This window comes from Theropithecus gelada, chromosome 9, assembly GCF_003255815.1.
Source record: "Theropithecus gelada isolate Dixy chromosome 9, Tgel_1.0, whole genome shotgun sequence".
NCBI classification, from domain to species: Eukaryota; Metazoa; Chordata; class Mammalia; order Primates; family Cercopithecidae; genus Theropithecus; species Theropithecus gelada.
This window is the reverse complement of record NC_037677.1, coordinates 120,269,893-120,295,912: the sequence shown is the minus strand read 5'-3', so window position 1 is coordinate 120,295,912 and position 26,020 is coordinate 120,269,893. Positions and strand designations below refer to the sequence as shown.

The following is a 26,020-nucleotide window of genomic DNA, read 5'->3' as shown; positions in this document are numbered from 1 at the left end:
CTGCTGATATTTAGATACAAAGATTTGTCCGATTTACTTGAATATTCATCAAAGTCTCAGGAGTTCCGCTCAGGAGGTTTTTTGTTTTGTTTTGTTTTAGATGGAGTTTTGCTCTTGTTGCCTGCTGGAATGCAATGGCACAATCTCGGCTCATGGAGCCCTCTGCCTCCTGGGTTCAAGCAATTCTCCTGCCTCAGCCTCCTGAGTAGCTGGGATTACAGGCATGTGCCACCATGCCCAGCTAATTTTTGTATTTTTAGTAGAGACGGGGTTTCTCCATGTTGGTCAGGCTGGTCTTGAACTCCCGACCTCAGGTGATCCGCCTGCCTTGGCCTCCCAAAGTGCTGGGATTACAGGAGTGAGCCACCGCACCCAGCAGGTGTTTATTTCAAATAATAAAAACTTTATCTTCTGGTAAAATCACATTTCCTCAAAAGTAGCAGCTTTGCCAATGAGGGAAGGAAATGTGTTATCAGCTTGAGCCCAGCACTGATAAATGCCAGGCCCTAGTCCTGTCTGGCTGCTGTAACAAAATATCAGAGGTTGGGAAATTTATAAACAACAGAACTTTATTGCTCACAGTTCTGGAGGCTGGGAAGTCCAAAGTCAAAGCATGGGCAGATTCAGTGCCTGGTGAGGGCTGTTCCTCTTAAGACCCCTTCTTGTCTTACATGGCAGGAGCAGAAGGTCAAAAGTGCCTGGCTAGTTCTCTGGAACCCTTTTATAAGAGGAGTAATCTTTTCATCACTTCCTGAAGGCACCACCTCTTTTACTTATTTTTCCTTTTTTTGAGACGGTCTCATTCCGTCTCCCAGGCGGGAGTACAGTGGCATGATCTTGGCTCATTACAACCTCTGCCTTTTGGGCTCAAGCAATCTTCCCACCTCAGCCTCCTGAGAAGCTGGGACTATAGGTGTGCATCACTATGCCCAGCTAATTTTTTTTGTTTGTTTTTTGTAGAGTTAGGGTTTTGCCATGTTGCCCAGACTGGTCTTGAACTCCTGCACTGGAGCCCTCTCCCAAAGTGCTGGGATTATAGGTGTGAGCCGCTGCGTCCGGCCGGCCCCTCCTCTTAATACTCACGTTTGATCTTAAGTTCCAGCATATGAATTTTAGGGGGACACATACATTAAACCATAGCACCCTAAGATTTAAAAGCTGAGCTCTGAAAGAAAAAATACCTAAAGAAAGCCCACTTTACACTGCGTCACTGCTGATTTGCCCTGGTGGACTATTTTCTGCTTATATTCATTTGTCTTTGTTAAACTTAATAGGAAGTTATTTTAAGAAAAATAATTGCCTCCCAAAAGAGAGGCACTGATTGCTATGGCTTGTGCTCAACTTGTAAATGTTAAGCCCTAAGCACTATGCTATTTGATCGGTTCTTGGTAAGTAAGAATGGACATAATTACCCTGTGACAGGTGTCATGTCAGATTTTTCTATACATTTTCTTACATACCTGACTCTCTGGGAATAAGACAGTTGTCCTGATGTCATTTTAGAGGTTTGTTTGAAAGAACAAATAGGGCTAAAATGGTAAGCTTATATTATTCAAGACTTTCCCCCTAACACAACGTGACAAGCACTGTTTGGCCCTAAGTGTTTCAACATGAACCTGTGCTTCTCTCTGTCTTTGAGTAAAGGTGAGCCCGAGTTCCACTACATCGCGGGGGCCCACGGCAATGAGGTGCTAGGCCGGGAGCTGCTGCTGCTGCTGGTGCAGTTCCTGTGCCAGGAGTACTTGGCCCGGAATGCGCGCATCGTCCACCTGGTGGAGGAGACGCGGATTCACATCCTCCCCTCCCTCAACCCCGATGGCTACGAGAAGGCCTACGAAGGGGTAATAGCCCTGGCCCATCTCACCCAATAGGACGTGGGCAGTGAGGCCCCAGCTCCAGAGTATGCCCAGCTCTAGGGTTATGCAAAATTCCACCTTACGAGCTTTATTTATTTATTTTTTGAGTCGGAGTCTCCCTCTGTCGCCCAGGCTGGGGTACAGTGTCACGATCTCCACTCACTGCAACCTCTGCCTCCTGGGTTCAAGCGATTCTCCTGCCTCAGCCTCCTGAGTAGCTGGGATTACAGGCGCCTGCCACCACACTCAGCTAATTTTTGTATTTTTAGTAGAGAGGAGGTTGGCCAGGCTGGTCTCAAACTCATGACCTCAGGTAATCCGCCAGCCTTGACCTCCCAAAGTGCTGGGATTACAGCTGTAAGCCACCATGCCTGATCACACGAGTTTTATTTTTGAGTGTCTCTGCCGAGGCAGGGAAGCCCACAAGGTTTAGGAAAGGTGCAAAGCAGGCACTGAGAATGATGGTGGCCTTGAGAGGTGGACGTGCTGACAAACTGGAGGAAGTGAAGATGAACAGCAGTATTGCTATATATATAACGATAATGGAATCCAGTAGTACCACTTTATGTTGGCTAAGCACTTAATCATGGCATGTGTTAGCCTTGATTATTGCCTTTAATCTTCTCATCAGTCTTCTGAGGAAGTTGTTTTATTATTCTGATATATTCTTTATATTTTATGTTCCAATTATGATATAGAACATATTTAGGTTATAGGTTTGTATAGAATATGCACATGTACAGAATTATGTATAAAGATAACATAGAGTATAGTTAGTATTATGTTGTGTTGTGTATTGACAGTGATATATCACAATACCTGGGAATAAAATGGAAAATTATATTTAAACAATGGTACCTATCAAATACAAGCTTTACAGTATAGAAATGTGGTCGCATTTATTGGTGCAGATATAGTCAGTTAGGAATTTGCATTGCTAAATAGTGAGCCAGAATCATGGGCAGGCAGGGAGAATGCATTACTATGGTGGCCAGTGATACTGCAATGATGAGTTCATTGCTACTCAGAGGTTCACCTGGCCAGTATGGAAGAGAGGAAGGTAGGGGTGGAAGAAGGAACCTAATGCTTTTTAAGCACTTCCATGTGGCAGGGGTGGTTCTCTGAATTCCCTCTTTGGAGTAATTTGACTGAACTATCTACCACCCACCAGATATTAATAGGAAGTTTTTCAATATTCTCCTTTATATGCCATCTTTGGGTCAAAGGGCATCCAGAGGCTTAGAGACCCTCCCCAAGGGGAAGTGGAGACAGATGCATCTTGTGTGGTAGAGGGTCCGCGTTGAATGCAGCCTGTGCCTTCCTCACACTCTCACTTGTCTCCAGGGCTCGGAGCTGGGAGGCTGGTCCCTGGGACGCTGGACCCACGATGGAATTGACATCAACAACAACTTTCCTGATTTAAACACGCTGCTCTGGGAGGCAGAGGATCAACAGAACGGCCCCAGGAAAGTTCCCAATCACTATATTGCAATCCCTGAGTGGTTTCTGTCAGAAAATGCCACGGTGAGTCAAAATACCCCTCATCTATAAAGCAGCAAAAGGCCAGGCTTAACCCCCATTGGTATTTGCTGAGGATAGGACATTTAAGAAAGAGACAAAACCATTTTTTTTCTTTCATGTTTTCTCCAAAAGCAGATAAGTGTGCTAGATAATAACTACCTTTTAGGTGGATATTTGAGGAGATTCTTCGTAGAGGAGAAATCATTTAATTATATGTCTTAACAAGCACGTGGAGGTTCAAAACCAAAACAATCTCCCCTGAATTGCACATGTTTGTTACTACCTTTAATATCTTTCTCACTGTCGGTTATATTACTAAGAAATTATCCTTAGCCCTTACTGGTTGCTTAATATATCTTAGTTTTATTTTAGTACATCCCCTTGGGTTTACTACATGTGGTGTTTCTTTGGAAACAAAAATGAAATTAGATGAGAAATATTTCCCCAGATTTCTTAGGTCTTGTTTTACAAAGAGTATGTTGTAGAAGAAATAATTCTCCCGTACCTCTTGTTGTCTTTCCTGGGCATCATAGTTGAGCTCCGTACTCTGATTCTTCGATCGTAAACATTCTTCAAGAGTTCTGGCCGGGCGCGGTGGCTCAAGCCTGTAATCCCAGCACTTTGGCAGGCCGAGACGGGTGGATCACGAGGTCAGGACATCGAGACCATCCTGGCTAACACAGTGAAACCCCGTCTCTACTAAAAAATACAAAAAACTAGCCGGGCGAGTTGGCGGGCGCCTGTAGTCCCAGCTACTCGGGAGGCTGAGGCAGGAGAATGGCGTGAACCCGGGAGGCGGAGCTTGCAGTAAGCTGAGATCGCGCCACTGCACTCTAGCCTGGGCGACAGAGCGAGACTCCGTCTCAAAAAAAAAAAAAAAAAAAATAGAGTTCTACCTTTATTGATATATAAGTTAGTGTTGGGTTCAGCTGCAGCCACAGAAAAATCAAAATAGTGCCTTAACAAGGTAAAAGTTTCTTTCTTTCTTCACGTGAAAGTACCCTGGAAGCCAGCCAAGGACCAGCCAAGTGGAAGCCTGGTAATCATGAGGAACCCAAGATTCATCTCTGTCTCTGTCTCTGCCATGTCAGCATGTGGCACTCATCTTCAAGGTCATAATCCAGGGTGGCAGCTGGTGCTCCAGCTGTCATGTCTCTGAAGGAACAGGAGAGAAAGGGCTTGGGGAAAAGAAAAAGTTCTTCTCTCAGATATTTCAATTTCCTATAAGCGGTTCTACATAATGCTTCTGCTTAACTCTCACTGGCCAGAATTCAGTTGCACATGGTATCAGCCACTGCAAGGAAGGCTGGGAAATGCTATATTTTAGACAAGCAAATTGCAAGCTCAAAACGAACAAACAACAACAACAAAAGGTTGGACTTCTCCTACTGGGGATTAAAGGGAGCTGGAGAGAGGACAGCAGCTCTCCCTTGGCATTCCAGCCCCAGCACAGCACATGTGGGTGCCACTTACTGGAGGAGGAGCAGCAGGGTGGGCTCCTTTAGTGACTGACGGTCCAGGGTCATTCAGGCCCTCAGGAAGTGAGCAGTGGGGTGATGAAGACAGACAGCAGCAATGCCACTTGGTTCAGTTAGGATGCCCAAGGGTGCTGATGTGGGCAGGAGACTAGGGAGGCCCCTGAGTCTTCTGTCTTCTAAATCTGCTCTTATGTTTCCCACATAACCTGTTTTAGTTGTTTTTTGCTCATTTGTTTGTTTTTCCACCTAACATCCTAATGACACCAGGCAAAGTTGACAATTCAAGCTATCTTATACTTTGGGAACACTTAGACCAAAATTGGAATTTGGTTGCCGGCTTTCTTAGCCACTAGGCTGTAAGAGCTAAGCAATCCTTTTAGCACAATTGTGCAGAGTCTCTGGATGTTCAGTCTTTGCTTTTAGACTAGAATTTAGTTATTTGACTTTGTTGTCTAGAACTACAAGGAGAATTACACAATTCTATCATCACCAATAGTTTTCTCAATTGTGGATACACTAGATAGATAAGAAATCAGCAAAGATAAAGATTTGAGTAACAAGGCTAACAGGCTTGACATAAGGGACCTGTAAGAATTCTATAACCAATGACGGCCGGGCGCGGTGGCTCACGCCGGTAATCCCACCACTTTCAGAGGCCGAAGCCAGCGGATCATGAGGTCAGGACATCGAGACCATCCTGGCTAACATGGTGAAACCCCATTTGTACTAAAAATACAAAAAATTAGCCGGGCGTGGTGGCGGGCCCCTATAGTCCCAGTACTTGGGAGGCTGAGGCAGGAGAATGGCGTGAACCCAGGAGGCGGAGTTTGCCGTGAGCCCAGATGGCGCCACCGCACTCCAGCCTGGGTGACAGAGCGAGACTCCATCTCAAAAAATAAAAAAAAATTCTATAACCAATTATTAGAGAATATTCTTCTCAGTAATCCTGTAACATTTGAAAAAATTGATGATAAACTGGGCTTATAAGGGAAATCTCAACAAATTTCAGAGAATAGGTATCAGACAGACCTTGGTCTCACCACCATACAGTTAAACTAGAAGACTGTAATAAGATTAATGAAAACTTCTTCATGTATTTAGAAAATAAAAAACTTCTAAAGAATAAGTCAAAGAAAAAAATACTGACAACTAATAAATAATTAGAACTGAATAATAATGAAAAGATTACATATGAAAATTTGTGGATTATAGCAAAGTATAGTGCTTTAGGAAAATTTATAACTTTAAGTTATTATATTGCAAAGGAAGGCTGAAAGTTAACTAACTTAAGAAGTTAGCAAATAAATAAATAAGTAACAGAAGAAACCCAAAGAAAGAGAGATTAATTTAAAAACAAGGGCATTGAGAGGCTGAGGCAGGCAGATTACTTGAGGTCAGGAGGTCAAGACTAGCCTGGCCGACATGGTGAAACCCTGTCTCTACTAAAAACACAAAAATTAGCCAGGCGTGGTGGTGCACAACTGTGGTCCCAACTACTTGGGAGGCTGAGGTAGGAGGATCGCTTGAACCTGGGAGGTGGAGGTTGCAGTGAGCTGAGATTATGCCACTGCACTCCACCCTGGGCAACAGAGTGAGACCCTGTCTCAAAAAAAAAAAAAAATTCATAAATAAAAAGCAAGGGCAAAAATGAATGAAATGATAGAAAATAAAGAAATAATATGAAGTGATTTGTCTGTAGAAAGGTGTGTTTGATCAAATTTAACAATTATTCACAATAATATCTCATCAAATTTTGAATATAGCTTTTAGTGTGAGGAAGGCTATTTTAGGTGAGATACAAATGGTATTAATCATAAAAGATTAGTAAATTCGACTACATGGAGTTAAGAAAGCCTGTTCCTCAAAAGATTTGAAAAACTGTGACAAGCTAAAAATTGGGAGGAGTTATTTATAAATTATATAAGTGAGAATGTTGAAAATTTAAAAGCTGAAGAATAACAAATAATAAAAATATGAACAATTCAGTAGAAAAATGGACAAAAGGTAAGAAAGGAGGAAACAGAATTAATAAAAATGACAAGATGTTCTACCTCACTAGTACTAAGGAAATGCAGATGAGAGAACATATGTCCATTGTTTGGCAAAAGTAAAAATCCCCCCAGTGTGGGAGGGAATACAGGACAGATTTCTTGTACATTGTGGATGAGTATACATTGTAGGTGAGTATACATTGTGGATGAGTATACATTGTGGATGAGTATACACTGTGGATGAGTATACATTGTGGATGAGTATACACTGTGGATGAGTATACGTTGTGGATGAGTATACACTGTGGATGAATATACATTGTGGATGAGTATACACTGGCATAATGATATTGGAAAATAATTTGATTACCTTGTAAAGTAGAATATTTTTATATCCTATGCCTCTACATTTTCACTTCTGGTGATATGTGCAAGATAAATTCCAACACATATGTACCAGAAGACAGTAAAAGAAAGTTCAAAGCAACACTCTTCATTATAGCAAAAGATTGAAAATTACCAACGCCCATCATTTAAGAATAGGTACTAATACATTAAATGGAATCTCCATATTGAAGTGAAAAAAAGCCTGAAAATAGCTTTATTCAACAACAGGATGAATATGGGAAACACAAAATTGAGTGGGAGGAAAAAAGAAATTGCAGAAGGCAACCAGCAGTATCGTTGCGCCCCTCCACCCCTGCCTTTTTTTTTTTTTTTAGATCAAAAGCAAGTAAAACCAAATGGTATATTTTCAGGTATACACATATGGGATAAAACAAAAGAGAGAGAATGAGAATCACATCACTTAGGATACAGTAGGTGCCTCTGAGTGGGAGGCAGGAGGGTGGATAGGTAGGATGGTGTACACACACAGCAGAAATTGTTAGTGAGGTCTGCGGTTGGATGGCGGGTTCACAGGTGTTTTCCATGTTGAAATAAATAACAGAAGGGAATCCCAGCACTTTGGGAGGCTGAGGCAGGCGGATCATGAGGTCAGGAGATTGAGACCATCCTGGCCAACATGGTGAAAACCCATCTCTACTGAAATACAAAATATTAGCCAGGCATGGTAGTGTGTGCCTGTAGTCCCAGCTAGTCAGGAGGCTGAGGCAGGGGAATCACTTGAACCCGGGAGGCAGAGGTTGCAGTGAGCCAAGATCACACCACTGCACTCCAGCCTGGCAACAGAGCAAGACTCTGTCTCAAATAAATAAATAAATAAATAAATAAATAAAATAAAAAGGGGATCAAGCACAGATCAACAGTGATACTGTGTAATGAACTAAGCTCTCTCATTGGTCCAATCCAGGGCCCCTGAGGTGTTTAAACAAAAACAACAAAACTTAATGAATCCCAAGTCCATCTCATCCCTTACTCAGTTTTCTATACACCATGGTGAAATGATTTCCAATGTCTGTTATCATTGTCAATTTGATCTTACTGAGATTATCTTCACAGAGATTAGCAATTTATGATAAATACTTGTTTCACTGATCAATGTTTGACCATATCAAGCTTTCAAATTTTAGCTTTTAACATGGTTTTCTTTTTTTCTTAAATGTTATTGTTAAACGATGTCAGGCATACGGAGTTAGGGAGGAAGCTGCCCAGGATCGCCATGGACCCATCTCAGCTCTGACACTTACCGATTCCTGTCCCGTCCACATCTTCACTCACTTTCTCCTCCTCCCCCAGGTTACTGAAACTAAACCCAGGCATCATAGTCTTTCCTTTGTAAAGATTTCAGTAGATATCTCTGAAAAATAAAGGCACTCTTTTTACAACCATAAGGCGTTACCATTATTATATCAAAATAAAGTATTCCTTAATATTGTCAAGTATCTGGTCAGTGCTCACATTTCCCCTGTTATTCCCCCCTCCCCAAGGTTGTTTAAATCAAGATCCAAACAAAGCCCATTCATTTGATTGGTTTATGAGTCTTTCTAAGTCTCTTTCACATTTTCCCAGAATTGATTTTGAAATTCTAAACTTTACTAAGATTATTCCATAAAAGCACTGCTTTTTTGACTGCGTCCCTGTTTGACAGCTGGGGAGAGAAAGCGGCTTCCTGCTCATTTTACTTGTCCATTTGGGATGTTCACAGGTGGCCGCCGAGACCAGAGCAGTCATAGCCTGGATGGAAAAAATCCCTTTTGTGCTGGGCGGCAACCTGCAGGGCGGCGAGCTGGTGGTGGCCTACCCCTACGATCTGGTGCGGTCCCCCTGGAAGACACAGGAACACACCCCCACCCCCGACGACCACGTGTTCCGCTGGCTGGCCTACTCCTATGCCTCCACACACCGCCTCATGACGGACGCCCGGAGGAGGGTGTGCCACACGGAGGAGTTCCAGAAGGAGGAGGGCACTGTCAATGGGGCCTCCTGGCACACTGTTGCTGGAAGTAAGCCTCCCTCTGGGGGAGAGTGGGCTGCAGGCGCAGGAGGATACTGCAGGGGTCTCCTCCTGGCCCTCCCAGTATCACTACTATCCCGTTGTCACTAAGTGGTGGCTGCCACGGTGGAGCACTTAGGACCTGCCAGCACTTTCCTAAGCACAGCACTCAGACTCTCCTTCCATCCTGGCCCCAGTCTCACTTTCCAGTGCACAAAGGAGGTAACAGGGGCTGGAGACCCAAAGGGATCTGCTCGAGTAAGAAAGGCACAGGGCTGGGGTCTCTGACTCCGTGGCCTGTGCTTAGCCTCCAAGCTATTCAGATTTGACAGGGCCAGAGATGGATAAAATTGGAGTTAATGGCAATAGTGGACAAAACAAAAACAAAGACAAAAAAAACCCAACCTAGTGAAGGGGTGGAGAGCATGCTGGTGCTGGCGCTGGAGCCTGAGTTTTTCTTTTCTTATCTGTACGAGCTCTTCTGTTCTTGGGTGATGTCCTGTGCTGTAAACCCACAGAGGGGGCCAGGCATCCATCCCAAGCTCAGCTGTGAAGGGACTGTGAGCTGCAGACTGAACCTGTGGTGAGGACGGTTCCATTCATACCTGCTGTCCTCCAGCGGCCAGCGGGCCGGCCCGTCACACTCATACCCACAGCCTGCGGTCAACACTGACTGTGTGCTGCATGGGGAATACAAAGTATTGCTCCTGGCATCCACTCAGCACTGTAGAGGCTCCCAGGAGAGACTTCAGAAATTCCCTCACAGCAGCCAGAGGGCCCCGCGGTCCACACGTCAGGACAAGCACTTGGTTTCCTGTCTCAGGGCTGTTCCCTAAACCAGGAGGGATGAGGATGTCCCATTTCCAAAGTCCCTCTGCATGGACTGCAGGACCCCGGGCATAACGCTTCTTCCTTCCTTCGCTTTGTGAGGGTTGCTCAAGCCAATGATGAATTTGCAAAATATTTTCACGTCAGACTGGGGGTTCAAATCCCACTCTGTTACTTAGTTGCTGTGTGATGCAGGGCCAGTTACTTAACCTCTCTGAACCCTTGCACTTTTTCATTTGTAAAAATGGTCATGATGAAGAGGAGGAGGAGGATGGTGGTAGTAATACCAGCTCCCTACAGGAAGCTGTGAGGATTATGCAGGTGGAACATGTGGATGTGCTTGACGTGTGGCTCACAGAAACAGTCGCGATAAGTTCCCGTCCCCTGCGGACTCCCCTCTGCAGTAACACGCTGCTGTGAAACCTCATATAAGCACATCCTTATTGTCGGTTTCACTGTACTGATAAGCGTTAATATCGTTTGACTTTGTTAGAAACTCAGCCTTCACCTACTTTTCAAGTATGTTCCCACCTTTGGGAAAAGAAAAACAAGTAGAAATACTTGTTTCCCTGGGCATTTTAAAACATGTGCAGAAAGCTTGACGTTTTGCCTTTTACAGACCAAGTGGAGGCATTTTATCTAAATCCATCATGGTTTTACCTTGTATGAAATAAAAAAAAAAAAAAGCAAATCTCTATCTATCAAGAAAAATTCCTAATCACAAAAAGCATTCTTGCTTTTCAAGTTTTTAGCCCTAAAAACCCACCTACAAAAAGCTTTAAGTAAAATACCTGTTTATTTTTTATGGCTGCTGTGACTAAATTGGGCATGGGCACACCCGGATTCCCCAGTATTGGTCACTCGTAACATTTTGCGAAATTGGCTGCCACACAATCACATAGGTAGCGTTTGACTTTTTTTCTATCAATTATATTTTCCATTATTTCTGGGACTTTGCAGCAGAGCCATGTGGTAGCTTGAGCCTTTTTAATCATTCATCTTCCTGACAGTGTGATGAAGTCTGCAGATTCATTGCTTTGTAGATTAATGAAATGTGACTTGTAATTTCCTTTCCTCCCCCTCCCTCTCCTCTCTACCTTTTTGTTCCATTTTTTTTCTTACTCATTAGCTGTGCCCTGCCAGGCACTAGTTAATGGGGAGTGGCCCAGTCGAGAGCAAGGGTCAATACACTTTGAAATGTACATTGTTTGGAGTATGTGTGCTTTCTCCAGACTCCTTTGAGCCTCTCTGTTCCTGCAACCCTGCACCTTCTCCTCTACAGTGAAGGAAGGCGTTGTGGTCGCATCAGATGCACAGAGCTGTAAGGAATGTGGCTGTGCCTTCCCTGCTGAAGCTGGTGACAAGAGAAGGATGCCAGTTAGGGAGAGAACGCAAAGGAATATCTCACCACCCCAGCTAGGACCGAAGGCTTGTGAAGAACTATCTGGGGCACATCGTGGCCCCTTGTTCACACACTTCAGACAGGAAGTAGCATTTTGCTTTCGAAGCCCGTCTCTGGCCATGTGTTCCCAGCAAGGTGATACACTCTGGAAGGCTGGCGGGCGGCAGCAGGACAGCAAGGCCCAGGCTTCTCCACTTCCCTCTGGTTTCTTATTTTGCCAGTTCTTCTAAAACTTCCTGTGCTCTGAAGACACATATTGCAAAATGGCAGGCTCACTCCAGAACGTTTAAATACTGCATTTATTTCGGTGCTAATGAGGACTAAAAGGGTGGAAGTGACAATCGTTTTCTCTGCAGACTGGTGTTCAGCCCTCCCGGAAAGCTGAAACCTGTGCTCACTGGTGGTCTGTTGTCCCCTGGCCTTTTTGCACTGTCTGTAATTCCACACTGCGGGTTTGACTGAAGGAATTTTGACCAGTCTCCTTCAATGAGACGGGGGCCCATGTGAAGGATTTTCCATTAACTTGGCTCTGTCCCACCCTTTTTATTCCACTGCTCTCACTGCAAACATGCTCAGTGTTTCATCATAGGCTTAATCAGAGGCCCATTGCTGATGACATGTGAATGGTTCGAATCTGGCATTGGGTAGAGTGGCTGTATACTTAATGCCATTTTGCCTCTGACTTCAGTGACCAGGCAGCAGATTGATAGAGTTGCTCTTGACACCCCAAAGCCACGGTTTTGATACTGAGCATTGCAGGAGAGGGTTCCTTCTGGTGCACTGAGTGAGAATGAAGAAAATTTGTCCAAGGCACACAGCACTCCTGCTTTCTGTGACCCTGGCCCTAGAGCCCAGGGAGGGTGGTCAGAGGGGCCTTCTACTGGGTGAGTCGTACAGAGCACAGCTTGCTAATCATCATCCTGTTCAAAACAAAAATGTTGGGAAGGAAGCCACTGGTACTTCAAGCCATCAAACACTCATCTATTTATTTCACAAATGTTGGCTAGTATAGTGGGTGGAGTGGTGGCCTCCCCAGAAGATAATGTCTGCTTTCTAAAACCCCACACTTGGGAATGTTAGCTTATTTGGAAAACGAGTCTTGGCAGGTAACATTATATTCAGGGTCTCCAGATGGGGTCACCCTGTGTTACCTGGAAGCAAGACGGAAGAAGAGGAGAAGCCCATATGAAGACAGAGGCAGAGAGCTTAGTGATGTGGCCTCAAGACAAAGAATGCCAGGGGCCCCCAGAAGCTGCAAGAGGCAAGGAAGGCTCCTCCCCTAGAGGAGGCTCCCCCTCCCAGAGGCTTTGGAGGGACCACAGACACCTTGGTTTCAGACTTCTGGCCTCTGAGACTGTGAGAGAATAAATTTCTGTTGCTTTAAGCCAATCATTTGGTGGTAATTTACATTGTAACAGCAGCCCTAGGAAATGAGTCCAGACACCCACTACACATCAGGCTGGGGCTTCCTGTCCTGCTGTCGTCATGCCAGGAGGCAGAAGGCTTGTCTGCTTTCAGGTGTACTGGGGGAGTGGGTTTGCCTACAAGTCCCCAAGCAGTGATGCTCTATTCAGAGCCACAGGCAAGGGCATGCAGACCTGGGCCCAAACCCTGACGCTGACCCTTTCCAGACACATACGTGGTCCTGGGTACGATTCTTTCCCTTCTCAACCTCAATTTTCCTATTTGTAAAATTGTGCTGTGTTGCCTACCTCTGCTGGGTTTGGGATGAAAATTAAGTCACCTAATGGCTGCAGAGTGCTTAGGACAGATCCTGGCTTATAGGAGGCACTCGGCAATCAGTGGTAAGGATCGCAATTTTTGGAATCAAAATAGAAGACTGTCATAGAGCTATAGCTGAGACAGCATAACTGTAGAGAGAAACTTAATCAAACACTTAAAACCTGTAGTGTTCATGAATGATTGCTTTACTCCAAAAATGGAGCGTTAAACTTTTTTACTTTAATAAAGTATTTTATCTAAATAGCATTATTTCAGTTCTTTTTTTTTTTTTTTTTTTTTGAGACGGAGTCTCGCTCTGTCACCCAGGCTGGAGTGCAGTGGCCGGATCTCAGCTCACTGCAAGCTCCGCCTCCCGGGTTCACGCCATTCTCCGGCCTCAGCCTCCCGAGTAGCTGGGACTACAGGCGCCCGCCACCTCGCCCGGCTAGTTTTTTTGTATTTCTTAATAGAGACGGGGTTTCACCGTGTTAGCCAGGATGGTCTCGATCTCCTGACCTCGTGATCCGCCCGCCTCGGCCTCCCAAAGTGCTGGGATTACAGGCTTGAGCCACCGCGCCCGGCCTTATTTCAGTTCTTTTGGCTTTTTTGTCAAAGCCACACTTCCATGTGTCTGTCCTCACCACACACCATTCTGGCTGCATCTTCTCTCCAGACTCTCTAACTCACACACATTTGCTCTAATGCAAATTTTTGTCTGTAGTAGATACTTGATACCTCCCTGTTTAAACAAGGCCTTCCGAATGTTCTTAAACATTTCTGCTTCCCCCTGTGTCCCATTCTCCAGTGCCATTTTGAGTATTGTTCAGTTACACTGTTGTCCCGTTGGCTTGGCAGGTCTGAACGATTTCAGTTACCTTCATACAAACTGCTTCGAACTGTCCATCTACGTCGGCTGTGATAAATACCCACATGAGAGTCAACTGCCCGAAGAGTGGGAGAATAACCGGGAATCTCTGATCGTGTTCATGGAGCAGGTAGATTGAGGGCATGTGGCTGGGATGAGGGGGACTAGCTGGGGGATGAGGCTGCCAGGTGGCTGAAAGTATGGGATGGAATTAGAGCTTCAGACCTTGACCATCATACTGGGCCATCTTAGTGCTTTGAGGAGCAACTCTGTGTTGACACTTGAGCAGGCCCCAGGGAAGAGAGCTCTAAACCAATGGTCATTGTGCCCACTGGCCTGGAGCAATTGGGACTGGTTCCTGGGCTCTCTGATGCTGCTCTGCAGGGAACAGGTGCTACGTGTTTGAGCCAACGTGCCCAGGCCCCTTGTCTCAGTCTGCTCTGGCTGCCATCACAAAACACCACAGACCAGGTGGCTTACAAGGCAGACTTGCAGCCCTGGAGGCCGGAAGTCGAAGACCAAGCTGCCCACAGGGTCGGTGTCCTTGGAGCCTTGTCTCCTCGGCTGCCATCTTGCCACCTCTTCACATGGTGGTTATCCTTCTGTGCATGTGCCTCTGTGTATGAGTCCAAATTTCCTCTTCTTAGGAGGACGCCACCTTAACAGCCTCATTTTCACTTAATTACCTCTTTGAAGGCTCCATCTCTAAATAGTCACATTCTGAGATACTGGGGTTGGGGCTTCAACATATGAATTTGGGGGCTGGGGTGGGATGGGGACACAATTGAGTCCCTAACACCCTCCCAGGCCTTCAGAGTCACTGTTGCAGGTGGCAGGGGTGAATGACCTGGGAGCAGCTTTAACAAGTACCGCTGGGCTCTGCTACCCAGCTGGGGAGGGGCTGCTGCTGCCTCCTCTGAGAACCTTGGACACCTCCCTGCCGTAGGCTGTCAAGGACACATCCATCTTGCAGCATTAGTGAATTCACCAGTTCTAGTTCTGCAACTAGCCAAACAGTATCCAGGCCCCACTAAGGAACAGACTAACTGGAAAGCAATGGATTAAACAGAAACAAGTGTCAAGCCTCAGGGCTCCTGCTTTTTCTAAGTGTTAATTCTGACTCCACCTTAACCTCCATCCATTTGGAAGTAAGACCCTGAGGCTGGACACAAGGTTCCCCCTCCATGGATTGTGCTCAGCAGTCAGAAGGCACATTCAGCCAATGGCTTTGGCTGGCACTTTTGGCTGCACTTCTGCACAGGGGGCAGAGGTTGGCACCAGGATTTAGCATCTGACTCTGTCCCATGATGGTCTTGGGAGACTCAGCCCCCAGTGAGCTTCCCTGGCACAGAAGGGTGTGAGTCCATTTTTCCTTCTAAGGGGAACCTCACCCAAGGAATTCCTGTTCCCAGCCTGGAATTTTGTAAGAGAAGGCTCTTTTTCCTTTGCATCCCTGTAAAGAGAAGGACTTGACTGTAACAACCTAATCAGTCTTAAGTAATGATGCCATTTAGCCAAAAGGCCTCCTGTGGATAAAATGCCTAGTCCTCATAATATGCATAAAGTCATTGGTAATTATGGAATGTCACCTTGGATTGGCACATCGTTCTACAAGTGGGGAAACTGAGGCATAAGGTTCAAGTGTATCGCATGACACAATTAAGTCTTTGGAAGGGTCTATGCCTGGAGTTGTCGTCTGTAGGAAGGTTTCTTTGAATTGTTTGTTTTCCCTCTGACTTTTAAGTCAGCAAGTCCCAAAAAGTCAAAATAAATATGCCTATAAAAATTAAATTTCAGTTTTTAGCAAATGTGTTTCTGTGAACCGTCTCGGATCCTAATACTTTTTAAGCCTCTGGGCATTTTAATGGAAGACTTTCTGGTGCAAGAACCCAAAAGAAATGCAGAAGTTTACATTCCAGATCCATACAGAGCCAGGCAAGCCTATAACCTGAGGACTCCTGTTTTTCTAAGAGATAATTTAATTGGTGTTTTTCTCTTCTTTTCTCCTTTCTCCTTTCCCCTGCTTCCCACTTAGCCTTTTTTGAAATGCAAAATAACCTGTCACTTCCCCCTCAGCAGACATTCCCTGCAGGGCAAGCTCATCTGTGCTCCAAGGCAGAACGCCCACCTCCAGGGGCTGGCCACTTTTACAACTTATTTCTGCCCAGGAAGGTGCCAACTCAACTGTCTGGTAGATAAGACACCAGGCTAGCAGGGTCTAGATAAGACACCTGCCCTTGCTCACTAGCTCCCTCCCCTCATAAAAGTATCAGCTTTTTGCTCCAAAGGAGAAGTGGCACATTTTAAAGCAGGATGGTTCCCTAATGCTAGCTTCAGAAATAAGTTCACTTTTCTTACACCAAGACCTCGCCCTTGTTCATTGAACCCGACAATGCAGTGAGCAATGAACCTGCTTTTCGGTTCCATGCCCCTGAGCAAGACGTGGTGCTGTGTGAGTTCTTGGTGGGAACCGGCCGATGGCGGGTTGACAGCCCCCTCCATTGTGCCGGTTGTGTCCAGAGCTGGTCGGTGGCCTCACCCTGTGTCTCATGTTCGCTGAGCAGGTTCATCGTGGCATTAAAGGCTTGGTGAGAGATTCACATGGAAAAGGAATCCCAAATGCCATTATCTCCGTAGAAGGCGTTAACCATGACATCCGAACAGGTAACTGCAAATGTGTACCAACTGTCTCTTGGTAAGAAATACCCATTTTTTTTAGGTGTTTTACTTGGGTTACAATCATGAAATGACTGCTGGAAACGTCTTACTCAGAGCCAAATTACAGTCTCCTTCCTCTACATTTCCCACTTTTCAAGAGACCCTTGAAAGGGAGGTTTTCAACCTGTGCTTCCTGGTTGCTCTCTGTCCCTTGCACAGGATGGTCATGCAGCAGCCAGATGACCTCCAGGTGCAGTGGAAGTTTCTAAGGAGTTGAGGAAGCAGCTCTGTCTCTATGGAGTTGTTGCATCTGCAGGCATCTTAGCTCTCAGACCAGGTGGAATGTGGCCTGTGTCCTTAAGCCCAGAGGGGCCGGGGAGGGAGGGAGGGAGCCAGGCTGCTCGGGAGAGGGAGAAGCCATAAACTGGGTGACTTATGGAGGAGTGGAGAGTTTGAAGGGACCAGCAGCAAGATGACAGCTGGAGGGGTGGGTTGGGACTGGCCTTACATGCCCCTCCAGAGAGGATGCAACTTTTCCATTAAAGCACAGGAAATCACTGAGCGTGATGCCTTAGGGAGACTCAGGTGTCTGTAATGTGAAGGGTAGGGTAAGAATAACAGTAATAATAAACGTGGGCATCTCCTATATGCCACTCTGTTAATAGCTTTCTTGTATTAACTCTGTCATTTAACTGCATCATTCCTCACATAAATTGTATCTTTCTTGATGCTGTCATTAGATGAGATGTATCAGGGAGACCCAGCTCCCACTCACTGGAAGGGATGCGTGTCTGAGGGTGTTAACTAGTCAGGGTTAGCACGTGTGATTCCCTTTTGAATGCAGGGTAGAAAATTCTAGGAACTTGGATAATCTGAGGGTCAGAGAATGATCTCTAAAAGCAGTGCTGACATCTTATTCCAACTCTGTTTGCTATGGAAAAAAAGAAATTTGTAAGACCCAGGGTTTTATAAACCAAATTCAGTTTCCAGTTCCTAAAATGCCAAAACAATCTCCCATTTTAAAATGCACTTATGAAGTGGCCACACCACGTCAGGACAGCAGAAGGCTGCCCCTGGATCACTCAGCAACAGCAGGAATAAGGAGCTGTTCCCCACACGATCTGTTCTCAAAGAACGCTCACACATGCTTTCTCTCAGTTGTTTTCACTTTATCCCTCTGAGGGAGACAGGCCATTCTTTCCCACTCATTCAGGTGAAAAACAGCAGCTCAAGGAGGGCACTGACCCACTGATGGTTAAGGGGTTAGAAGAGTTTGGCTTCAGGTCTCTGACCCCCAGGTGGGCTGGAAGATGCCCTACAGGTGCCCCTCAGGGTCCCAGAGGACTCTGCCCTGTTCTTTGCTGGTCAGAAAGTGATATGAAGACAAAGGTGCTTAACAAGTCCAGGTTTTTCTTTTGTGCCACAGGGCTGTCATGACCTGGGATGCCCCACTTAAAACTGAAAATGCTGTGTCCCACTCCCCACCCCTGTCCTAGGCAAACAGGGCCATGATCTGACTTCCCACTGCTCCTCGTGGACTGACAGCCACACAGGGGGTCATCACCGCGGCACCTCTGTCCACCTGAACCTTCTTCCCTGGGGGGGTCCCTGGGTTCCTGCCTCCTGCCTTTCAGGTCTTTGCTCAGATGGCACCATCTCACTGCAGCCAACCCTGACCCCTGTGAGCATGGCACACCTCCCTGCTGCCCTGTTGGTCCCTCTTACCTGCCCCGACTTTGTCCCTTCCCCATGGCACATCTCCCTTCTAACACATCACGTAATAGGCTCGTGTGTACTCTGCTCTTTATTTGTTTCTGCCTCTTCGCCCCCACGAGGTCAGGAGCCCTTGACTGGTTGGTTGGTTTGTTCCTCAGTGTATTATGAGCCCCCTGCCTGGCCACTTCTGAGCAGTGGATGCTCAGTAAATACTTGTTGATGAATGGGCGGATGAACAGTCCATGATGTTCCAGGATTACCCAGTGAGAGGCAGAACTATAATTTGAGCCAAGCACTAGAGGCTTCAAATCTGGTGCTCCTTCCTTTATTTCCATGCTATTTTTCTTGATCAGGGAGGAGAGGCTCCTTCTCTGCAAACTGTTTCCATGATCCTGTCATGTCAACAAGATCCCATTCCACCTGCCAGGAAGCAGACTTTGGGACATTAGGATGAGGTGAGGCTGGGGTTCAGACCTGGCCCACATACCCTTCATTACCAGGCTCCCTAGCAGTGGGCCTGGCATAAAAGACCAAATATGCAAATGGGTGAACTGTGTCTAAAATGCCACAAAATTGTAGATTGCTGTATAATGCCATAAATTGCATTTTTCCCACCTAGTTACTGATTTCTTCACTTAATAATATTTTCTGAACATTCATACCGTTTGTCACTGATCTTATAGCCATGAACCACGAGGCTTCACACCGAATACCATGGAATTTTGTACATCGTAGCCCCTCATAGGTGTTCATTTTTTTCCATATGTTTATTCACCATTCCTTAATTAATTCAGCAAATGTAGATGGCATAGCTATAATGTGCCAGAGACCACGCAGAGTGTTGGCGATCATTATGCATGAAAGGCTGTGTGATGTGGTTCTGCATAGGATTTGTATTTTAAACATTACAAATGAAGCTCCTTTGAAATGACAATTCTAGAAGAGCCTAGAACATTCCTTGACTATTTAGTGCTTTGTATGCAATGTGAGAAAACATAAGAGTTTTGAACTGAGTGGGAGATAAAAAGACCCTGGGGCCCCATAAGCTAAGACAGAATACTTTGCCTAATGGGTGCTGAGTTTCAAGCCCCTGCAATCAAGGAGACAGTTTTGATGAGCTAATGGGAAATGCAACTCCCTCCCTTGATTTTCCCCTCTATAAATAATTTCCCAGTGTATTATCATGACAGATAAACTCCATACTTTACACACGGCTCTTTATTCTGTTTCAGAATCTTTCGGTTCTCAAGAAAAGCTCTGAATTTGCCTTGATTTCTGTCTGAAGTTTATGTGATCTGACAAGTTTTATTTTGGGATGGATTTTGCATAAAGTAAACAGAGGTATTAAATGGAATTCCACAGGGAGGGAAGCTGGTAGGAATGCTTTGAGTTAGATGCATATCAGTGCGTTGGACAGACACCCGGCTCGCCGTTCCACACGACTGTCATTTACTTGGTGGGTGCTGACCTGACCTGCTCGTGTGGACATTCTTTAGACCTGAGTTGCCCCTTCTGCCCATGTATAGGAGATTGGTCAGGGTGGTGGGAGAAATTATAAGGAAAGACACAAACCTTCTTAGAAGGTCAGGAGGTTTTGCAAACACTTCGGAAGGGCAGAGTAGATAACAAGGGAATGTAAAGGAATTTATCTAAATCAATTTGTTTACTTATGTCTCCAGAAACCAACCTTTGATCATTTGTGTGCAGGACTGCTCTCTACTCGGGGGTCGACAATGTTAATTACCCACAAATTGTGTTTGCTCCAAGCCTTTGTCATTAAATCTGTACTAAATAAATACAAACATTCCTGGCTTATGGGGGCTGCACTCTTGTCAGTGGTGCTAAGTCGTGCAGTCCCCTATCCACATGCTCAGGCAAAATACTTGTGTCTGCATACTTCTTTCATCCATTGCTTGGCCAGAGTCTATGGGACAGGCTTGGCATGCGTGAATGCCTGGGATGCCCATTATGTGTTGACTTCCACTGCAGCTCCCTAGAAGGTTCACCCTGAACACAGACCTGAGCACTCATGGGGACAGCAGCCCAACACTGCATCTCCTGCTTTTCATAATGTGATTCCAGACTTTTCCAGTGGCTAGAGACAGAAGCAGAGAAAATGAGAGCCTCAAGGCAGACATTGGGAAAATAGCCAAAACTGAGGACAGCGTGCCCTGCCAGGCCAATGAGGGCATCAGGCAGATCCATGTCTCCTCAGTAGAAGCTTTCAGATGACGGGGCCAATGCCCCTCATTCTGACTGTGTGAACCCACACACAGTCCTGATCATTGTATTCATTCTTTTGACCTTTCTTATTGAGCTCCTACTGTGCACCAGACTGGAAATACTGCAGTGAGTAAAACAAGTATGGCCTCTAAAAGTACACATTCTAGTGAAGGAAACCTAGAGATAACTCCAAAACGAAGATTTAAAAGTTTACTATGCACTGTGATCAGTGCCATGAAAAAAAAAATAAATCAAGTGATATTTACAGATAGATGGGAAAGCCAAGGAAGGGTCCCTCCCTACGGGGACATACACAGGCTGGCCTTTAGAAGAGCAAAGAATAGCATTCAAGTTGGAGGGAACAGTAATTGCAAAGGCTCAGAGTCAAGAATCAAGAAACAAAAGGAAGCCTTGTGTGGCTGGAGAGAGGCTGGCTGGGACCAGTGGAGCGCAGTGATGTGGAAGGGGCCCATAGGATCTGCGCTGGGTTTTGCTCTAAGCACTGAGCCCTCATCTGAATGGGGTGAACCCTCAGGCTCACAGGAACACTGTCTCCACCTGCTTGTCTATTTCTCTTCAAAAATTAGAGGGCTTACCTGACAGGGCCACAAGGACAGAACAAATTTCTTGAAAATTAGTAAGAATAGCTTTCATTATTAAAAACAAATTCTAGGACTGGCGTGGTGGCTCATGCCTGTAATCCTCGGCACTTTGGGAGGCCGAGGCAGGCAGATCATGAGGTCAGGAGTTCGAGACCAGCCTGGCCAATATGGTGAAACCCCGTCTCTACTAAAAAAAAAAAAGAGAGAAAAAAAAAGTACAAAAATTAGCCAAGCATGGTGGTGCGCACCTGTAATCCCAGCTACTCAGGAGGCTAAGGCAGGAGAATTGCTTGAACCCGGGAGGCAGAGGTTGCAGTGAGCTGAGATCACGCCACTGTACTGCAGCCTGGGCGATGGAGTGAGACTCTGTCTCAAAAAACAAAACAAAACAAAAAATTGAACTCTAGGCATTTAAATGGAATCTTGCAAGGCCTGACTTCAGAAAGGGTGAAAGGAAGTAGACCTGGCACAAGAGTTGGGAACAGCAGTGGGAACAGTATATGCAAAACCCAGAGGTGTGAGATGTGTGTGTGTCCTGAGATACCACTGCAAGGCACTCAGAATGGCTGGAACAAAGGGGTGTGAGATACAATAGGGGAGGGCAGGAACTGGGACCCCAGAGGCTCCAGCCACCCAAGGACTTTGGATTTCATCGCCATGTGGCCCTGCGATAACAGCAGGTTTAGGGAGTAAGCACCATGATGTGTATAAGAAGGCCAGCAACAGCACAGAGGGTGGACTAGGGAGGGGACAGGGAGAGCTTCTTCTGGCTTTTTCGGGGACAAGGGGAATCACAAAGGCTTCTTATTAGAAACATGAAGTTGAGCCAGTTATGCTGATAACCATTAATTGTGGGTTTCTTTCACTGCTCAGCTTACTGAGGACCTCCCTTGGTGAGAACCTGGGCTGCCCCCTCCCTGAGGTGTTTAACCTCCAAGTGCCATTGAGTCAGGTGCTCCCACTGAGAGGTCTGCTTCCAGAGGCCTCCAATGGCCAGCGCCCCACAACAGTTGTTGGTGGGGGCAGGCTCTTGGCCTTAACTAATCCCCTCTGAGCACTTTTGGTAGTTGAGACCTGATACGCCCCGCTTCTCAAGCCAGTAAGCCACGTGCTCTCCTGGTCGCTCACTTCTCTCCAGCCCATTCAGTTGAACCAATGTTCTGACCTGTTCGGTGTTCAATCCAGGAGGATAAACGGCATGCATGTTGAGCACGGAAGAGGAAAACATGGGCTCTACAGGTGCCTACAGCTTTAACACAGAGCCGAGGCAGAAAGCAGAGGCCATTTCCACTCTCAAGGATGCGCTGCCTGGTAGCAGGGAGAGGGGAGAGGACAGGCAGGGCACATGGAGGAGGTGGCTCGCTTGGGCTTGTCAGGGACTGTGGGAACCCTGAGGGAGATCTCCAAAGACAAACTTTTGCTGTGAGGCTCGAGTCACCTGCTGGTATAATTCAGCCTGTCGATGTGCTCCTGAAAAGGTATGAAGTGGCATTTTATTTAGTTGAAGAACTTGCCATTTCACTAAAAAAGACCCAGGACACATGCCAGGAGCCACCCACCTGAGCGTGTACCTGGGTCTGTCAGATGAGTCCTGTTTTCCTTTCAGCTCCTTAATGATGTACTTGTGGCAAATGACTGCCTCCACGTTTCACTTCCCGTCACGTCCTGTGCTCCTGTGAGCTCAGCGTATTGCACTGGGTGTTTTGGATGAACTGGGATTAGAATGTTCATGATTTCAACACGATGCTTCAAAGTGTTATAGATCTGTGTATATGGGAGATGTATATTTGTAAACACATACATAGTTTTCTTCCATCCATTAGAAGACTTCAGGACTTGTTAAGACAAGCAAACCTTGTCCAGGGACTACTAAGTACTTGATCAAACCCAACCTTTTCTCTACCTGGCTCCAAAACTTTAGACTAGTCAGGACGTTCAGATTGTCACAAGTGAAGGACTGCTGATTACTAGCTGTGTGACCTGGAGCAGGATACTACACCTCTCTGGGCATCAAATTACTCACGTAGAAAAGGGAATAAGCGTGCAGCCTGTATCACAGAGTCACTTGGAGGGTTCAGTGAGCCAGTGCCAGCCTCGTCTTTCTGTGTGTGGGTAGTGTTCTCCAGGATGGCCTCTGGTGTCTCCTTTTCTGTCTCATAGTCTCTGATATGCTGTGGATCTAAATGTTCTCACCAGGCTGTAGGCTCTCTGGGAGAAGTGACCTCAGCCTAGAACCTGTCTTTTTTTTTTTTTTGAGCCAGAGTCTCACTCTGTCACCCAGGCTGGAGTGCAGTGGCATGATCCCGACTCACTGCAACCTCCGCCTCCTGGGTTCAAGCGATTCTCCTGTCTCATCCTCCAGAGTAGCTGAGATTACAGGCACCCACCACCACACCCAGCCTCCCAAAATGCTGGGATTATAGGCATGAACCACTGCACCTACCACAGGGATCCAGCCTAGAGCTGAGGATGGACCCAGGTCACATTAGGTGCCTGGGAGGTAATCGGCCGGTGGTTACCTGGGAGGCGTGGGCACCACCTCAGCTCCAGCCTGGGTCTCATGTGGTCTCAAGGCTCCTCTGCCCCGCAGCATCCATGTATAGATGCCCCTGCAACTCCCAAGTCTCTCCAGGCCCCAGCCAGGGAATGGGGTACAGGTGCCAGGGCCTCTCCTGGGTCATCTGACCTCAGCCCAGTTAGTCCTTTCCTTCTCTTTCCAGAAGTGAAGAGCCCACGCCTTTAGAAAATGGTTATTGTGTCTTGCAGCCATGCTAAGGAAGCCAGGAGGCCCTGCACTGATGACTTTTCAAGATGGCACTTTGTGGCGAGGGCATACCGTTTGGAAGTTCAAGTTCATAATGAGTGGCTCATATTGTCACAGAGCAAGGAACATTAGCGATCGGCTCTCCAGCTTTGCTCCTGTGTACTGACACTGAGGGAAGCCTATACCTCCCCTCCCTGTTCAAACCATTAAGGCAGCTTTCAGAGAGGAAAACATCTTGGCTTCCAAAATGCATTAAGAATTTGCATCTGCAGGAGCTAGGATTCCACATTGCCAGCCTGAGAGTCTCTCTCTGGCCCAGGGAGCTGGTCTTGGAGGAGGGCTGGCGGGATTTGCATTAGCAAGAGCTCCTCTGAGTCTCCCCTGGTTTTCCTTTCCACAGCCAACGATGGGGATTACTGGCGCCTCCTGAACCCTGGAGAGTATGCGGTCACAGCAAAGGCCGAAGGCTTCACTGCATCCACCAAGAACTGTATGGTTGGCTATGACATGGGGGCCACACGGTGTGACTTCACACTTAGCAAAACCAACATGGCCAGGATCCGAGAGATCATGGAGAAGTTTGGGAAGCAGCCCGTCAGCCTGCCAGCCAGGCGGCTGAAGCTGCGGGGGCGGAAGAGACGACAGCGTGGGTGACCCTCCTGGGCCCTGGAGACCCGTCTGGGACCCACGCAAATTAAACCAACTTGGTAGTAGCTCCATAGTGGACTCACTCACTGTTGTTCCCTCTGTAATTCAAGAAGTGCCTGGAAGAGAGTGTGCATTGTGAGGCAGGTCCCAAAAGGGAAGGCTGGAGGCTGAGGCTGTTTTCTTTTCTTTGTTCCCATTTATCCAAATAACTTGGACAGAGCAGCAAAGAAAAGCTGATGGGAGTGAGAGAACTCAGCAAGCCAACCTGGGAGTCAGAGAGAGAAAGAGAAAGAGGGGAGCCTGTCCGTTCAGAGCCTCCTGGCTGCCTGGAAAAGGATTCTGGTATTTCCCCTGTTTGCGTGACAGCAAAGGTTCCACATGCATTTGCAATTTGCACAGCTAAAATTGCAGCATTTCCCCAGCTGGGCTGTCCCAAATGTTACCATTTGAGATGCTCCCAGGCATCCTTCAAGAATCCACCCTCTCTGGCCCTGGGACATTGCAAGCTGCTACAGATAAATTCTGTGTTCTGTTGACAATAGTGTCATTGCCAAGTGCACATCAGTGAGCCTCTTGAATCCATTTAGTCTCCTTTTTCAACAAAGAAGTGTGTTCAGAAAAGGAGAGAGAGGCTGAGATCACTCAGGAGTTTTGTTAGGCGGTAAGCATGGAGCTTCTTGCACAAATTCTGGGTCCATAAAGAACTCCCAAACTCCCTGCAGATCCAGTAGCCCTGGAGTCTCCCCAAGTAGGGAAAACCAGAGGTGCCAGCCTTCCTGAGGGGTCAGATAATTTAGCCTGGATCTCCTCTTTTACCTGCTAGGACTGGAAAGAGCCAGAAGGGGGGTGGCCTGAAGCCCTCTCTCTGCTTGGGGTATTGCCCTGTGTGGAACTGCGTGCTCATGGGCTGGCCTCATGTCAGTCTGGGAGTTATTTTTGATATGTGGAATGCCAGATCTTCCAGATTAGGCTAAATGCAATGAAAACCTCTTAGGATTGTCTGTGGAGCATCAGTTTGGGAAGAATTATTGAATTATCTTGCAAGGAAAAAGTGTGTCTCCGTTTTTGTTAATGTTGCTGCCTCATTGACCTGGGAAAAATGAAAAAAAAAAAAATAATAAAGAAAGCAAATGGTAAGACCCTTCTGGTGTGTTTGGCTTTTCTGGGTAGGCTTGCAGCCACCCCACTACCTCTTTCTGAGGTTGGTCAGCCTAGACAAGGTGCCTGCTTGGGGGTGGCCATCCTGCACCCCGACTAAGCTCAGCACTGATGCTGACAACACTATGTTCCCTGCCTCCTTCCCAGGAGAGACACATGTTTGGGACCCACTATTCGCTCTTGGAGATGCCCA

The 26,020-nt window shown here is 46.5% G+C and overlaps 1 protein-coding gene across 1 annotated transcript in view; it reads left to right on the top strand.

The window, feature by feature from the left end:
* CPXM2 (carboxypeptidase X, M14 family member 2) overlaps positions 1–25,813 on the top strand; it is a 145,291-nt gene extending 119,478 nt beyond the window's left edge. The window contains exons 9-14 of the mRNA XM_025397641.1: positions 1,645–1,841; positions 3,201–3,380; positions 8,954–9,251; positions 14,049–14,188; positions 16,623–16,722; positions 24,422–25,813. Coding sequence (XP_025253426.1) covers positions 1,645–1,841; positions 3,201–3,380; positions 8,954–9,251; positions 14,049–14,188; positions 16,623–16,722; positions 24,422–24,675 — 1,169 coding nt within the window. The 3' untranslated portion in view covers positions 24,676–25,813. The remainder of the gene's footprint in view (positions 1–1,644; positions 1,842–3,200; positions 3,381–8,953; positions 9,252–14,048; positions 14,189–16,622; positions 16,723–24,421) is intronic.
* The last annotated feature ends 207 nt before the right edge of the window (positions 25,814–26,020 follow it).